This window comes from Ascidiella aspersa, chromosome 4 (assembly GCF_963924565.1).
Source record: "Ascidiella aspersa chromosome 4, kaAscAspe10.2, whole genome shotgun sequence".
Classification (NCBI taxonomy): Eukaryota; Metazoa; Chordata; class Ascidiacea; order Phlebobranchia; family Ascidiidae; genus Ascidiella; species Ascidiella aspersa.
Genome location: NC_139450.1, coordinates 3,513,817 through 3,531,341, shown reverse-complemented (window position 1 = coordinate 3,531,341; position 17,525 = coordinate 3,513,817). Strand labels below are relative to the sequence as shown.

Below are 17,525 nucleotides of genomic sequence, written 5' to 3'. Positions count from 1 at the left end.
ATAATTGGAGGTTGTAGTTTAAAATGTCAATTGTGACAAGGAATTACAGAAGGGCGGGATGGCCTATCTAGTGAAAAAGAGACATGGCCTGGTGAAAAAACAATTTTTTTTAACGGTACGTCGTACCTGCTAACCTTCTTTTACCCGAACGCCGTTCAGCACCGTTTAGGCTTACTTTCACCATTACCTGAAACATCCTTTATGCTTAGTTAAACGCCTAAGTTGCAACAAAATATTCGTCTGGAACGTATGGCTACTTATACTGCTCAGCTTTTTTCACTGTTTATTAGTAAGAGTTCAAGTGAAAGTGCATGTATAATCTTTTCAGATTTAACCATGCGATAGCGATAAAAGCAGTTTGTTTCAAACCTAAAAAACTGATTCGCTTGGCCATCATTTTAATATTGTAAGATACCTAAAACACCTCTATTATATTTACAGCTTGAGGTGGTGTAAAACGTTTGTTTACGCACGTTTCAAAACTTCCAAAATGATTCGCTTTGCCGTTCTTTTTACATTGGTGTGTTTGGCAAGCGGTTCAAACGACTTAGCGTCGGTCAGCCCGATCGCGAACGCCATAGAGTTCTTACTCAACGAAGTCGTGCACGAAAGTCGTTTCACGGAAGACGAAAATCTGGTGGTGAGGAGCGGCCGGACTTTCCTCAGTCGCACCGAGGTATGTCCATAAGGATGTCCGATAATATCGGATCGGAGCCGATACCTGATTTCAAGTGGTAGTATCGGTTATCGTCCGATACTAGGGTCGTATCGGTGCCGATCCGATACCAAATTAATATTGAAGTTCCAGTCATGAATTGTGATGTAAACAGTAGGTTAGCAACTGGAGGTAACTAATTACTAAACTTTTTTAACAGAACTGACGAACTTATTCTACAATTCAGTGTTGGAATGTTCGATAGTATCGGATCGGTGCCGATACCTGATTACAAGTGGTGGTATCTGTACTAGTCCGATACTAGGGTCGTATCGGCGCCGATCAGTTACCAAATTAAGAAGTTTTAGTCATAAATTGCGATGCAACCTAACGATTCTACTTTAATGGTAAATTAATAAAAAAAATTGTCGTTTAGCAATTGGAGGAACAAAACTTTTTAACAGAACTGAGGAACTTATTTTGCAACTCGGTTTAGGAATGTCCGATATATTTTTATCGGAAACTATACCGATTAGTCCGATACTAGGGTGGTATCGTTACTCGTCCGATATAATCAAAATTTAAATCGACTTTCAAGCCATTGTTTGTGATCCAACAATGTATATGCAGCGATTTTTACTTTTTAAGGGGAAAGATTAAAAAAAAAAAAAATTACAACTAAAATGTTACTAGCCTATGCTCTATGTCTCAAAAAAAACATTGGCCTAAAATTCATAAAAATTGCATTTGGCGATTCAATTTTATCAGGTTTGCTTATTTCTCAAAAGAAATGACGTCATTTGACATCAGATCGAACGGCTACTGCTGAAATATCGTCTATCGGAATAAAATTAACGTAATTAGAATATCAAATATATATCATAGAGAAATAGGCATCATTTTGAACGTTTCGAATATCTCCTTATTCATTTTCAATAATCAAAATGCAACCTACGTCTGTATGGGCTTTCATATTGTTATTACGCCTTACTACAACCTCCAAACATTATGCTTCAAGGAATAAAATAGATATAATCCATTCCCTAACATTTTAGTGGCGGTCGCAGACTTTTCAGCCAATCAAATAACATTGTGCACTAATTAGGTAGATGACGTAACTGGTCCGAGGAAAAACGTGGAGGAGACCGTGATGGGACATCCGGAGGTTGAGATTGAGAGCGGGATTGTGATAGGGAGCAAATTCCCGGAAGCTCAGGGCTTCTTCAGTATCCCGTTCGGGAAATCCCCCGAGGGTCCGAGACGGTAAGTTGACAAAAGTTGAAATTTATTAGAAAGTCAATATGTGATTAGACTTGGAGAATATTTTTATCATTTAAAAATGGTATTTTAAAGTAAACTTTATCCGTAGCAAATTTATGCTGATTTTACTAACAAGATAATTGTCTAGATTCTGGAAAAAAACAATATTTTACTTCAAAACAACGATAGACGCAAATATTATGGATAACATGTACCACAGTGGGACTGTTATTGCGTTTTTTTCTGATAAAAAAAAACTAGTTTATGTAAATCGTTATTTGTAGTATTTAACTATGAGACCAATTGCCTCATAACCTCGTAAGAAAACTTATACCTGTTTTTTTCAAAATCTATGTAAAATCTTTATTTAGGATTGTGGTTAACATTTTAAGGGAGGGTCACCAGATGTTTTAATAGTCGCGTTATAAAAAAAAAGTTTTTTATACATATATTCAAAATCTTTGGAAGTCCTAAAGATCATTGCTTTTACTAGCGCGCTCGGTAAAATTTTGTTGACCATTGTCAAAATTGTTGACCTTTGTAAGTCTGTGGTTGTTGTGAAACATGTGTCGGCGCCACTCAAAGTAGTTTACCTTCAACCTATATTAAACATTAACACCATTTGTGCAATTGGACGTCTGGTGCGACCAGATTCGTACCATAATCACGCTGCGCTGTTTTGATAGTCGCAATTTTCTCGAAATTCAAAAACACAAAAATTCCTGTGAAAAAACGTCAGGTTTTTCTTAAGACGATCTTTAAAAAACATCAAACGGGATTTATATAAAAATTGTTGATTGTACTTTTCTGTGATGGCAGTATTTTGTAAAGTAAACGGATAACTTATAATTGTATACGACATTGCTTAAGATTGTATTGTAGCTCCTTTGTAAAATGACATACAGCTTCTTAAACCAACATGGATTCGAAGTTATGCTTGTCGTTTTATCATCCATTATAGACTTTTCACATTAACAAACAGACTCTTCTTGAAAAGGCGTAATAAATGCGTTTACATTTCGTACAGGCTGTGAAAACACATTACATTTTGCTTTATGCAATAAAGTTATTGCCTGTTCCAATGTGTAATCTAACCTTATAAACATTTATCTCGATTGATAGCAGTCAAAAAAACGGGTATGCTGACGCTCGTCAATTTTAATATACTTTGTCTGCAGTGCTAAGTTGTAAACATTTGTTTCCAGTGTTGTAATGACTTAAGCCAATGACTTGACTTAAGTGCACTTAAGTCACAGTTTTCAAATGACTTGACTTAAGTCATTTGGGAAAAATGACTTGACTTGACTTAAGTCTTTCGGACAAATGACTTGACTTGACTTAAGTCATTTGGACAAATGACTTGGGTTAAAATAAATTGTTTTAATTAAGCCATTAATTATAAAATTGCGTTATTTAGCCCAATCTTTGCACATAAAAGAATTTGCTTGTTACATGCTGCTTTTATGTGATTTGTGACTTGAGTTGCTCATAATAATCGGAGAGTTTGCCAGTTTTCATAATTTAAAGTTTTATTTTTTTGACAAGCGCTGGACTTGAAGTTGACTTGCTCTAATTATGACTTGACTGGGACTTGACTTGGGCAACCGATGACTTGGACTGGGACTTGACTTGTTATTTATTCAAAAAGACTTGACTTGTACTTAAGTTATTTTACGAATGACTTGACTGGGACATTTCAAAATGACTTGTTTACAACACTGTTTGTTTCTGCCACTTCTAAGCAAGTTTTCTTTTTGTATTTAGTTTTATGCCACCCGAGAAGATTGACCCGTTCAGTGAACCGTACAACGCAACGATGCGTGACGACCGCATGTGCTTCCAGGTTCCTGACAACGATACAAGCGTCGAATGGGTGAGTTCAATTAAGAATAAGAACCAGGGATGTATAATGTAAGCGAATCGGAACCGAAACCTGATACCAAGTGGTAGTATCGGTACTCGTCCGACCCTATAGGGTGGTACCGGTCCCGAACCGGCTTTACTCTCAATCTGCGAAAATATGACTTAAAAATCGAAAATCAGTACGCTCCCTCATGCGAAAAAAAAACTTTGGCCTAATACTATATGAAAATCATTACCTTTTCATCAATATGATAAATTTGGCCTCGTTGAATACAATAGCCTAATGATAATTTCTTGAATCGGATCAGATAACCCTACATAAGACCAGTGTCAAGACTTGCTGCCCCCTAAGATATTTGGTTTCCCTTTTTTAGGGTTGGACATTTTAATACCTGTATTTCAATTTAATAACTGTATTTCAGAAAAACCAAAAAAAAAAAAAATTGTGTAATGTCACAAGCATGGTCATTAAAATGGTTAATAGGCTATTAATGTTCGTAAAAACAAGTTTATGTGTTTATGGGTGTTTTAACTACTTTTTGACGACAAATATTACGACCAAAAACTGCCTTATGGGCGTCAAACGATATTTAATTTATATCACTGGCGAGACGATTACGTCAAATTGGCTTCATTTTTTGTTAAATGTTTACGGTTTCGCCTGTAGGCCAGACGATATATTCTCATTAAGCTCTTAAATGTTTTTATGGAGCCGTAAATCGTTCTGCCTACCTTAGCTATGCAAAAAACAGATGTTGCTAAATTAAACAAGGCGAAATTTTGTAGTGTGCTGCTTTGAAACTATTCATTTAAGAATATTTTTGAAATATAATTCATCATACCTTATTGGTATGTATCGTACAATCAAGTAAAAAGGCCGGTAAAATCCCCAGTGTTTGTAACATCATCCCTGAATATTTATGCCCTCCCCCAAACAAAAATCCCTGTTAAGTAGGTTAGTGCCAAAATCAAGTGTTTGATTAACAGCACGCTTTTATCGCCACATAAGTGTTTACCCGCCGCGGCATATTCTTTGATAACATGCATTTGCAAGCAGCGTCCTTCATATTACGTGTGGTTTTGTGTTTGCCAAACCTTACGAAACGCCGACTCGAAGGGTTTGTTTTCCGTAGGATACTAACATTGATTAACTACTGAAAGCAGAGTCATGTAAAACATTTTCGAAGAGAAACATTGATTAAACACAGGAGACGTACGGTGTACTTGTCGAATTTATAGGCGTTGTATCAAATAATAAATAATAAACCAATTTTAGCTCACTTTCCTAGTTACTTAATACCCGAGATTAACCAATGAAACCTGAACACACATATGTGCGTTTACAACTGAAATCTAGCCCTTCTGAAGCTGCTTTTTGACCAACGATTACGGCTTACGTATTATTAGTACACCGAAATCTGTCGATCAATGATGCAAGCAGGGCAGACTAGAAAAACAACTAGCCTGCACTGCTTGCATCATTGGTCGACAGATTCGGTGAAGAGTCTGCAATGGCTTCCGGTATATCCGAGATGAAATGTAAATATTAAGTCGAATTTCGCTTGAGTAGAGGAATGACGTGATTTGGAATTTATTTTCATATTTGTTGTTTTGCTGAAACCAGCTGATTATTCCTGGTATCGTGCGGCGGATCCGATCCGATATTATCGAACACTCCTGATTATGACGTAACCTACTTATGATGTAATCGAACTTGTTACCACTGTCTATAGACGTTTACAAATATTTTACCAATTTAGAAAAGTTACATTAGAACCCCATAAACACAAAAGTGGCATCAATTCAGCAAATTAAATTACTCGCCCCATAAAATAAGCAGAGTTTCACGTGCATTTGATGAATCTCTGGTTTAAGGCCACAGAAAATGTTCTATAATACGAAAAACAGCACTTTTAAGTTTCCAATTTTGTTTTTTCATGCTATTAGGGTATATTTTGTTTTAGCTGTGTCTATAAAGGAAACTGGCATTATTCAACGCCAAAAATTTCGTTACTTAGCTTAGATATAAGCTGGCTTATTAACTCTTAGTCAAAACTCATTTGGTTACGCATGCCATGTACTTGTAGACGAGGTAACCTAATTGGTCGGGGAAGAGCGATATAGTATCCTGGCCCATTACCCTTTTTTGTGATAACCGGGTAACTATAGCCTGATGCTGATACTAGGATGGTATCGGTGTCTATAAGATATCAAACTACAACAAGTATTTTATTCATGTTTAGTAATTAAGCGCAGTTGAAAAGTATTATTTTTAATAAAAAATTTACAACTAAAGATAAATACAAGCTTTATTTATTTAACGATAAATAATTTTTTTCATAAAAAAAATAGTTTTAAACGCTTTAATTTCATCAATTTCGATTTTGTTTTATTTTAACGTCATTAGGAATTGGCCATACTTTTTGTCTAAAACATCAGATTTTGAAAGACACACGAACCTAATAAACCAGGCGATATAAAACTCATCAGGTGGTTCCTAAATGTTTTATGGTAGGCTAAGTCAAGTTAACGTAGCTACTTCGACCTGGGTCAAATCAACGTGATATTATAGCTATCAATGTTGTAAAAGACAAACAAAACAAAACCATTTCAGATGACAGAGGACTGTCTTGTTCTAACCGTCTACGTTCCCAATAAAGTCAACCTCGATAATTCGGGGAATCCCCCAACCGACAGACTGCCAGTCCTGATCTGGATGTACGGGGGATTTTTCTTCCGGGGAAGAGGAACTGATCCTAAGAGTGACGCGCGGTGGTTGAGTCAGGAGATTAACGCGGTGATAGTCAACATCAACTACAGAGTCGGTAAGTAGTTTGACTCAAAAAAATGTATTTTGCTGGCTATAAATGGAGCATCTGCATTTAGAAAAACAGTGTACTTCAGAAGTTGTTTTTCAATTGGTTTAATTCCTAAATTTCAGCCAAAATGTTTTAGTAAAGGACGCTTTGTAAACTTGAAAAAATCCAATTCAAGTTAACTATTTTTTCACACGGATAGGCTATAAATAAAAATAATGTAATGCTTTCGTCATGGTAATGGCTAAACTGCTTGATGAATTTTTCGATTTCTAGTGCCAGTCCAGTGGTACTTTAAAATGGAGATTGTATTGTCTTTACAGCGTCCCAGGACAACTGCAGGTTACCTTAAAATACAAAGTCATCAGTCTATAGGTTCTTACGGTCAATAAGAAAAACTTTTAACAACAGTGAACCCCTTGAAATAGTACCAGCTAATTTTAACCTTATACTTCAAAAATATTTTAAACTTCGTAGTTTTTTAAAATATTTAAACTACAAAAAGCGCTTTTAAATGCCTTAATTATAGCAAACTCCGTTTTCAAGGTCCCCTCGGGTTCCTTGTATTCGAGGAGGACGGTTCGTTCATCGAAGGCAACCAGGGTTTGAAGGATCAGCAGCTTGCATTCCACTGGGTTCAGGACAACATCGCTAAGTTTGGAGGAGATCCTGATATGGTGAGCATTTATTGAACGAGGATACAACGCATTTATCTTATAAAATCGAAATATTTTACTAAAAAGTGTAATTTCCTGTCAAAAATATTCGCCTGTGGAACAATATAAGCGGGACTGAACAGGTAGGCTATCTTCTGAAGTTTAAATATATCAATAAATATCAGCATACGCCTTCTTGGTGTTGTTCAAAGATAGCTTGCTACTGAATTGTTTTTGCAATCTAAAATGATTTTATAACAGTTATAATTTTTAAATGGTGCACATATGGGTAGAGCGACAATATTTAAAATATTCACCAAGAGAAATGAATTGAATAAGGTTGAACGTCAAAAATTCGACTTACGGCCCAACTAGATACCCCTAACTAAAACCAATTTTTCGAATAGAATAGCGCAGATAAGGGTTGTGGAGTCGGTTGAAATTCGACTCCGGCAAAAAAATTAACCAGAGTCCGACTCCGGCTAAATGTGCGATTATATCGAGTCCCGATCCCGACACCCTGGTACAGATAGTAATCAATTTATTTAAAGACTTTGGGACAATTTAAACATCTATAGGTTTTGTTATCGCAGAACCTGTTGATATCATTTATTTCCGACAAACTTAAAAAAATAACGATTTCTATATCCACCACCACAACAGTTATCGGGGGATCAAGTTACAAAACTGAACTAAAACTGCTGAAAGATCCCCAAAGATAATAAAATTCAATCTTCCACACGTTCCTCCAGGTGACGCTGTTCGGCAACAGCGCTGGAGCCCAGTCGATCATGTTCCATCTGGTGTCAGCAAAGAGCAGTGGCTTATTTAAGCGTGCGATAATGCAAAGCAACCCTGCAGTGTTCCCCTACCACAACCAAACCGAATCACTAGCGGTGACTGATCTGGTTTTGAAAACTCTCGGATGCCGCAACCCAATGAATTACGTCAAATGCTTAAGGTAATATGACGTCACGTGCTTAATCAGGGCCGTCACACAATTTTAGATAAAAACAACACATATTTTCAAAAAAATAAAATAAATTTTTTAAAGACCTTAAATTGGATCTCCTAGCGTTTTTTTTTTTTTATATAATATCAAAAAGAAAAACACTAACTGTCAACTAACTAAAAATAATTTTATTAATAGCATATTCAAAAACAAACATTTAAAGACTATAAACGACTTTTTGTGAAAAGTATAGGGTTTTTCAAGGACTTTTTAATACGTAAATCAATTGAAAGACATTTTCAATAAGATTCAATAACTTTGTGGCAATCGTGTAATGTAGAATGACGTCACATGTTTAAGGTGCTATGGGCATGACGTCACGTATCTTGGGTAAAACTAGCAGTCTGAAATACTGTAGCTATACAAATCTCGGAATTATGGCGATCCAACGTTTTCACCGAACATTTTGCGAGGTTGAATAGAATTAAAAAAGGATGCAAGTTAAACACAAAATGTCCAATTAACCTTTTGCGGGCTTTGTCTTCGTTTTGCGTTTATGACTTTAAAAAATCTCAAAGCAATTTTGTCTCAGGGTCATCCTAATAAATCTAACTTTGCTAACCACTGTACCGGCGACACACTCATAGGTTGAAAGGCACTGGTCATACATTAATACCATTTTGTGGAAGAGACTATTATAAAAACTTTATTTTTAATATAATGTTTTAAACATTTTTGCGAAACAAATTATTACCAGTCATTTGAAAACCTAATTTAATAGGTTTAATAAGACAGGAAAAAATAGCTTGAAGAAGAACCCCTTATAGTACTTATTTAGCAAAACAACGGACTGTATTACTTTCTAAATGTACAGCACATACTTCATATTTACATAGAGAAGCCGATGCTTTTGAGCTAACCAGCACACGAAACGAAGTCATGCTTCGCTCGCTGTTGTTGAACGGGGACCTTTTTACCGGAATCGAACCCTTTCGGCCCCACATTGACGGGCGGGAATTCCCCGACCAGCCCCTAAACCTGTTCCAGCAGGGAGCCTGGCAAAACCGCAAGGAGGCGGTAGTGGGAACTACTGAGGAGGAAATGTCTTACGTCAGTGCTGTGTTGACCAATTTCAACATCTCAGAAAGCTTGTTTAAGGTTAGAAATTTGTTTGAGATACATCTATATACTATCGTTGCCACCAGTGTTAAAGGCTAGAATTTAGTTTGAATAAATGTCTTATTGTCAGTACTGTGTTGACCAATTTCAACATTTCAGAAACCTTGTTTAAGGTTAAAATTAAGTTTGAGTCACTCAAATAGGTCTTTACGAGCATGTGCCGGTAAATATATATTATACTTCATTATTCTTATCGCCTTTTACTCGCGCTTATGGTGCATTTTAATTGCTTTCATTTATACTTCGACCTGATGAAGCGCGATTGTGTTAAAGCTTGTCAAGATTTCAACATAATTGGTCTTCGTATAATGCCACCTTATTACCCTATTTAAAGTTAAACATACGGTCATTTTTCTAAGTTCGTTTTGGATTTACTTTATCGCTGAACTGAAACTTTGGTATCATTGTTTAAAGTCAGAATTTAGTTTCAATAAATGTTACGTCAGGGCTGTGCTAGCCAATTTCAATATCTCAGAAACTTTGTTGAGGGTTAGAATTTAGTTTTAGGCGGCTGTAAACAAAAATGCTTGTTAGCTCTAAATACTGCGTGCTTCGAACAGGAGTGAATCCAGAATTTTGTTTTGCTGGCTTCAAGCAATAAATCGGAGATAAATCAAAACGTGACTTTTTTATATGAAGGCCTACAATACATGAATACTGGCACAGTTTTATCCATAAACGTAATGCAAAACTGGCAACATTGGTATTTTATCAGTTTTCCTATCGCAGACGTTAAACCGAAGAATCCTTGGACCTCAAAAGGGGAAGAAATTGTCGGACGCTTACATTTCGATGCTGCACAGTGAAGGCTTGAACAGCACTTTGTATGATTACTCCGAAGTGCTCGCCAGAGAAATTACAGACATGATTTTTGTCTGTCCGAACCGCGCACTTGCAAGGTAAGTTTATTTTGAAAGTGACTATTTTCCCCGGATCGATGGTGTACGGCCCAGTGCTTCCCAACCTATGGGTCGCTGTTTGATTTGGTTGGGTCGCCCAGCGCAGTAGCTCACATGTTTATACTAATTAAGATTGGTTCTGAGAAAGAAATTTGGAAAATTAAGGAAGTAATACAAATAATGTCTCATAATAATTTAAAAAATTCAAAATTCTTACTAATGCCTATTTTTTGTTAGCTCACAAAAATAAAAACAATTGGGTCGCCAAAGCTTAGTTGTCATACTAACGCTTAATATTTGGGTCGCCGCGAAAAAGGGTTGAGAAGCATTGGTTTAGCGCATACACCTATCAGTCATTATATATCTATTGGAGTTTTCCAGAGTTTTGATTCATTTGATAATACATTTAAACTTCTTTGTTAACAGGGTTAATAGCCTACGGAAATGTCTGTTCGCCATTTTTCGACTCTCTCTGGTACACATACACTCATTTGTGATTATATATCGATTAACTAGGCCACTTTGTTGTATAAGTTTAATTGTGGAAGTGGCTATTGCACCAAAAGCTATACAGCACATAATGGCAAAATAAAAATACTCAAGTTAAATTTTAACATCAAAAATTAGGACTCGTCACTATGTAAGTGACAAATAGCTGAACCTAGCATGATCGGCGTTTCGCATTTCATTCTACTTGATCTTTTATAGACTAGCGGCTTGAATCAGCCTGATCTTTTATTGTGTGTTTTGAGATTTGTGAATATATACTGAACCAGCAATATCAACTGAGTGAAATAAATTTATCTAAAGTTCAAGAAGTTAAGAACAGGTATTTTAGCGGCCCGTTGTTTGGGATTCAGATACAAGGACGTGTAATAGACTTAGGCAACCGTCGGCTCTCTTTGTAGAAGCCAGCGCCTTATTACCCGTAACTACAGCTCTCATTCGCTAAATCAATATCAATATTTGCCATAAAAAATCCATTCATCATATTTTATATTCATAGCCAATTACCGGCAATTTAGCGACTTTTGTGCCAGCAACTTTTCGGCAAAAAGTCCAAGTTGAGAGCTTTAAATAATCATGCTTTACCCACCAAAGGCTTAAGTAAAGCAGCCAGTTTTCTAGTGGGTACCCATCGAGCTGTGAGGAACCTGAGAAATAAAGTAATGTTAAATATCGATCTGTCCGTCGTCTGCCACACATGATTTAAATAACAATGCATATAACATCACTTTTAAACATTTATATTACAAACCTTCGTTAATAAAAGATTGGTTGGGTCTCACTTAAACAACTTGTGGTGGCAGTACAGCTGCAAACCTTGAGCTGACATCTTCATGGGCAGCTTTATATTAAGATGACGACATTGATAATTTTGATATATTACAAACCTTCGTTGTCGGAAGATTTGGAAATTTGGTTAGCGTTCTCATTGTGGGTTGTTTGAGTAAACTTTTGTTGATTGATGCTTTCCAAATTTAAAACATAAATACGGACTGCACTCAGGGAAAGATGAAGGCTATCGAAACACTTCTGACTAGAGAACTTGTTTAAATGCGTTATCCTGAGGTTGTCTTATAGTTCATCCCTGGGTGGATTAAAAGCTCATGAACCATGTATTAAGTATGGTGCGTTGGGTGAAAATTTCACTATTAACAGCAGAAAGGTTTTGATCGATCTCAAGAGTAAATCTCAAAGACAGGATTTCTTGTGATTGTGAAGTTTTTACTATTGACTCAACTTTTTATACAAGCTCCACCTATTGTTCTACAAAATGCTAGTTTTATGATTGCCCAGACCAACATATAACAACCTTCGCTCCTGGCTACAACGCCTTGGTGAGCCAAATCAGATTTCTTGTGTCCTTCAAGAACTTGAAAATCAAACTAAAAACAAACACAATTAATGTATGCGAGTTTACCAATTAAACAATATCCAACAATACCTTGTGGCTGCTGCTTCCAAAGGGTTGCTGTTGACTACGTCGTTAGTGCCAAGGCCAATACAGCAACTCCATCCAGTATTCTGCTGTTGGACAGATCGGTGATACCATGCCTGGTACCGCCTGGAATACTTAGGCCACACACGTCTACCGAAGTTTGGCGAAGGCCTTACAAGGCAGGGCTCAACTAAGTCCCGGACATTGCTGTCCAAAATGTGTAGAGGAGCCGTTTGCGGAGCTCGGTGCAGGAACCTTCCAGCACACTTTGCTTCGCTGGAGGTCGAAAAACTTTGTGCAAGATTCCAACCTGAAACAACTAACAAAGAAATTAAATATAACAACAAGGCAACTTACTTAATATACCAAATACACTAGGAACCTTAGAGTTGATTGAACAAAGGCGATTTTTTTTTCTTTAATTTTTTTTTTTTTTTTAATTTTTTCTTAAAACAAAATTTATTTCACTTTTTAAAATATATACTAAGATTTCAATTAGGCCTTCATGGACCCCCTGAAACTAGTCTGCATTTCCCCAAAGGGTCCATGAACCAATTTCAAAAACCTCTGATCTGAACAATGGCATTACGAGAAATATACACTCTTCGAACAGAGCCTTTCCTCGAACTCAATGTCAATCAGAAAAAACGCTTAGGATTAGTTCAAAAAGTTCGAAAAAACAATTTATTATTTACAAGTTATTTTGTACTTTTTTTCATATTCGTTTTATTACATGGGGAATCAGGGCCACTATATAAAGACAAATTGTATTGAATGAATTCATAATTCAAAATAATTTGTCATTATATAGAGCCACCTGATTTCTCTATTCAGAATTAGACAAATACGGTCATTTACAAAGTTTTATAACAATGCATATTGTGCTTACCATTAAATGTTCAGATCAAAATCAACTTCCATTTCCCAGGTTCGCCTCGCAGACATCTTGCAACAAAGAACACCCCTCTGTGCCAGTATACCTCTATAACGACGCCTACGCTATGGACTTGGAGAGTTGCCAAATCGCCTTCAAGACTTTCCCGTATGTTTGCGGCACCGCCTTCCACTCATCCGAAGTAATCCTTGTTTTCAAATCAGACATCAATCATGGGTGAGTGAAAAATAGTTGGAATTCGGTGACTGAAGACTTTTTTGATTGTCAGTTCGGCCTAAACATAAAACTTACTGGTAAAATTTAGTTTTGCCATTAAAAAATAGAAGGTTAATTAAAATCAGTAATTTCATGTATGGAACATTGTTTTAAGAAATGACTTTTTTCAAGAATTAAGGTTACTTCTTTGCGACATCATTTTGCGACGTCACGTTACGACATCAGTTTGTGACGTCACGTTATGACGTAACTTCGTAACGTCACTTCTGAAAAAATGCATGGCTTCCCAAACAATCCTGGATTGGCGCCTGTCTATAGGGCCCATAGGTCTATCAGCTAAGCGGTTTGTTAACTATTTTTCGAATTGTGTGCGCAGAACGAACTTCACGGAGAACGATAAGTTGGTTTCGGATATGTTCTCTGAGTACTGGAGTTGGTTCGCGAGATCGGGGAATCCCACGCCAGAAGCAGCGTCGCCTCACCAGTTCACAGAATGGCCCGGTTACGTAAGTACATCGACTGGAGGGTTGGATAACTGAAGGAATATGGCTAGGTTTCGATAATCCAATGTAAGAAATTAGAACACACAACCCGGTCTACCGTGAGCGTCGCTCTACCAACTGAGTTACACAGGTTCAAAGGTGAAGCAACTTGATAACCAAAGCACTATTACCTGCTGCATTCGGTTCGTAAAACAAGACTGTAGTAAGGTTCGAACTCACAACCTCGGCCATAGCGGGACCGTCGTTCTACCAACTGAGTTACAAAGGCTCTGGAGGGGGGGCGAGTCGATAAACAACCCTCGCACCGTTGCCTGATGCATTGTGTTCGTAAAACTTGTCTGTGGAAAGATTCGAACTCACGACCTGAGCTACGTGGGTTCTTTAGTGAGTCATTAGCCGTTATGGTTGGTCTGTCAACCAGTAGTCAAACACAAATATCAAATCAAAGTCATTAGATTACGTAGATTAAGCTTAATTTGCATATAGGAGCAAAAAAGCCATTTTTTCAGTAAAGACGTTTATTAAGAGCCTGAAAATATGGATCCTGGTTTAAAAGTATTACGCTGTAAATAAAAATGTTATACCTTTGTGCAAATCATTACATTATAATTAGAAAAAAACAACATCGGAATGGTAGTTCGGAAACAAAATCGGGCAAAGGCTTATCAAAGATAGAAATAATTAAATTTAGCTAAATGTAAAAGTTGTCCACGTAGTTTGTAACACGTAAATATATTTAGCTCTGATTCAATTGACTAGTCTAGCGAAAAAAAAATACAATCCGCAACAGGATTCCATCATTTGTCAATATTTGCTGTAAATTAAGTTAATAAACCCTCACAAAATTCAAGTTAATGAGAAGCAGTAACAAACAACCCTCTTTCATTGCAACAATTAAAACGGATAAGGGTTAAACAAAATATATTTAAACAGTAAAACTTGGCTAAAAAAGTATATTTTTTCGGAAAGGGTGGCCCACATTTTTGCCCACCACTGCTTCAAAGGGTTATCTGGCGAGCAATAATCACGCGTTTTGTATTTAGTCTCCAGCAACAAAAAACAATCCTCTTAAAATTTTGGCAGGCTTCGGGTGGGCCGTTAAACTCGTGGAAGAACATCCGTATGGTGGCGCCGCAGAGCGAGCAGCAGAGTTCCTACAATCGAGAGATCTGCGACATTTGGGACGAAATTGACTTCTACGTGACTCGCGACCCGCCCGCCGACTTCGATTGCTCGATTGACGTCACCACTACGTCAGAGGTCACTGACGTCATGACCACGGTGAGCACCACTACGCTGGGTGGCGCTATCACGACCACCACTACGACGGGTTTTGCGCCGAAACTAAGAATTGGTTTTGATTTGTTTTTTACTGTGCCTTTTATTCGCTTTGTTTAGCAAATTGTGAGTTTACTGATTCAAAGTTTGCTTTTAAGGCCGTAAATAACCTATAAGCTTGATGCCTTAAAAAGGAGTTTGTTCTTGGATTTTGGTTTTTTGTCCTGCGTTTTTCGCTTGGTTCGCAAATTCTGAATTTACTGGTTTTAAATTTGATTTTCTTTGCCTGGAAAATCCGACATACTTTCAGCCTAATGCTCTAAAAAAAGTGTGTTGTTGGATTTTATTTATTGTTAGGCGTTTTTTCGCTTTGTTTCGCAAATTGTGAGTTTACTGGTTTAAAGTTGACCGAATACAGCTTCAGGATTTAAAATAGCGCTTCCTTATTTTCCATGTATGCCTAGTTGGTTCCTGTTTCAGTAATGCATTTTTCCGAGTAGCAATTTTCCTAGGGCGAAAATTTGAAATATACGCTTAACACAAAAGACAATTAACATACCCTTCGACAAAGAAAATTTTACGAAAAGTGAAATTTGAATATTAAACAGTTTTAGGACTATGCAACCTATATGTTCCCAAATTCCGATTAAATATGCCCAAAAAGACAATGAATGCTTAACGTAAAAGACTATATTCTGTTCTTTAGGGTAATTGTATAGGAATTGGGATTTACTGTGAAATGCCTTTCCACCTAGTTTTAGGTAATTCTGTTCATTTATCGCAATCTAATTTCCTCGCCGTGAAAAAGTGTTGTTTACGTAATGGCGTAATGTAAAATAAAATTGTTTTTGATTTAATAAATGGACGGGTATAAGATATTAGGGAGGTATGTCAATGCAAACTAGTGGCAAACGTCCATCCCCAAGGTTTTTGCCTAAATGTAAAGGCCTAATTGAAATCCTGTTGTATAATTTTAAATACGAATTTTTTATTTTTATTTTAGAACACATAAAACAATGTGTGCATGTTGCGTTTTTCTTATTTCTTTAATCTGTTTTTGCTTACAATCGTACTGGTTTAAAAATGATAATAGCTAGTTAAGGTTAATTTGTATAAAAAAGACGTGGCTTGCCGTTGACTGACTTCGACTGTTTCGTTGAAATTATTTGGGTTAATTTCATCGCAAAAAGTTGGAACCTGCCTGTAAAATAAACTACGGATTTTTAAAAAAAATTATGATTTTGAGCAGGGGTTCCTAAACTGGGGTCCGGTGACCCATTTTACCCGTTAGGTACAAGTCAGCTGACCCCTGCCTGTGCTATAGTGAGGGAGCCGAGAATGTCATTTTACAAAAGAGAATTCCAAAACAACTTTAAGCTGTTCAAATCTAAAAACCTGCTGCAATTTTAAGTGTTACGGTTACAATCAATTTTACGTTCCGGTAACCACATGTCAAAAAAGTTGTTAATGCCACTTAAAAAAAGTCTGCACAACATGCTTATATGTTGTTTACTCTTTATGGTCTGTCGATTGTCAATGAAGCAGCCTTATTCACCCCTAACAAAACACCAGGGAACTGTATAGCGTAAGTGTTAGCCTTCAGACGGAACCTATTGGATTTCGGTGGCTCAGGATTTTCCACTGGAGTTGGTTCCCTTTTAACAGGAAGTCTGCCAGCAGTGCGCCTAAGTTTTAGTGAAAATATTCCCGGAACAACAGACGCAGTTTAGAATGGGTGAAAATAATTTGTGCAGTGCGGTTTAGAAAGTTTGGTCACTGTTGCACTGTTTAACATACATAGGTTGAAGCAAAATAATTGTTAATAGTTGTGGTTTCTATTGACTATACGGTTAGACATGCCGTGTAGAGTGTATGACATCTAGTTTTAAATTTTCGAGCTATCAAACGATGTTTGATTTTACAAAACGGGTTTTGGCAAGGCAAATACGCAAATAAAAAACAAAGAAACAGATATTGTTTGTAACTCGCAAAAATTAATCCATTTTTGAATAATACATCAAAACCAAATGGTAATTCGCTTTTATTTTAAAAGTACGTATTTAATTTAGAATGAAACTATGGTTTTAGTGACGCTGTTGTGATTGCATGATTTAGGCAACATTTCAAAGTTAACATATAAAGGTACCTATGGGTTGCACTGAATTAGACAAACGAGCAGCATTGTGCACTTGAGCGTTGATGATAACATTATCACAACAAAAATAAATAAAAAATACAAAAAAGTAATAAACTCTGACATTACAGTGATTTTCGACTGCTTTTGTAAGCCTCGCGCCATAGCTTTTGCCAGATAAGGTTTCAAAGTGATCAATAATGATAACTGCTGGACAGAAAAGCGAATTAACCGTTGCTTAGATAGAAGTTATCTATATGCTGTCAGATTTTCCTTG

The 17,525-nt window shown here is 36.6% G+C and overlaps 1 protein-coding gene across 1 annotated transcript; it reads left to right on the top strand.

Annotated features, from left to right (window-relative positions):
• Positions 1 to 490: 490 nt before the first annotated feature.
• On the top strand, positions 491 to 15,234 carry LOC146146711 (carboxylesterase 1E-like). Its single transcript, XM_083386977.1, has 11 exons — positions 491 to 676; positions 1,761 to 1,918; positions 3,680 to 3,779; positions 6,369 to 6,603; positions 7,141 to 7,271; positions 8,003 to 8,211; positions 9,099 to 9,360; positions 10,111 to 10,280; positions 13,151 to 13,333; positions 13,710 to 13,839; positions 14,920 to 15,234. The coding sequence occupies exons 1-11, from the start codon at positions 491 to 493 to the stop codon at positions 15,232 to 15,234; spliced, it is 2,079 nt and encodes a 692-aa protein (XP_083243103.1).
• Positions 15,235 to 17,525: the final 2,291 nt, after the last annotated feature.

Coding starts and splice junctions, on each gene's coding strand:
- LOC146146711 (XM_083386977.1), top strand. CDS start 491: ATGATTCGCTTTGCCGTTCTTTTTACATTGGTGTGTTTGGCAAGCGGT. Junction 7,272..8,002: donor TTGGAGGAGATCCTGATATG/GTGAGCATTTAT, acceptor ACGTTCCTCCAG/GTGACGCTGTTCGGCAACAG. Junction 8,212..9,098: donor AATTACGTCAAATGCTTAAG/GTAATATGACGT, acceptor ATATTTACATAG/AGAAGCCGATGCTTTTGAGC.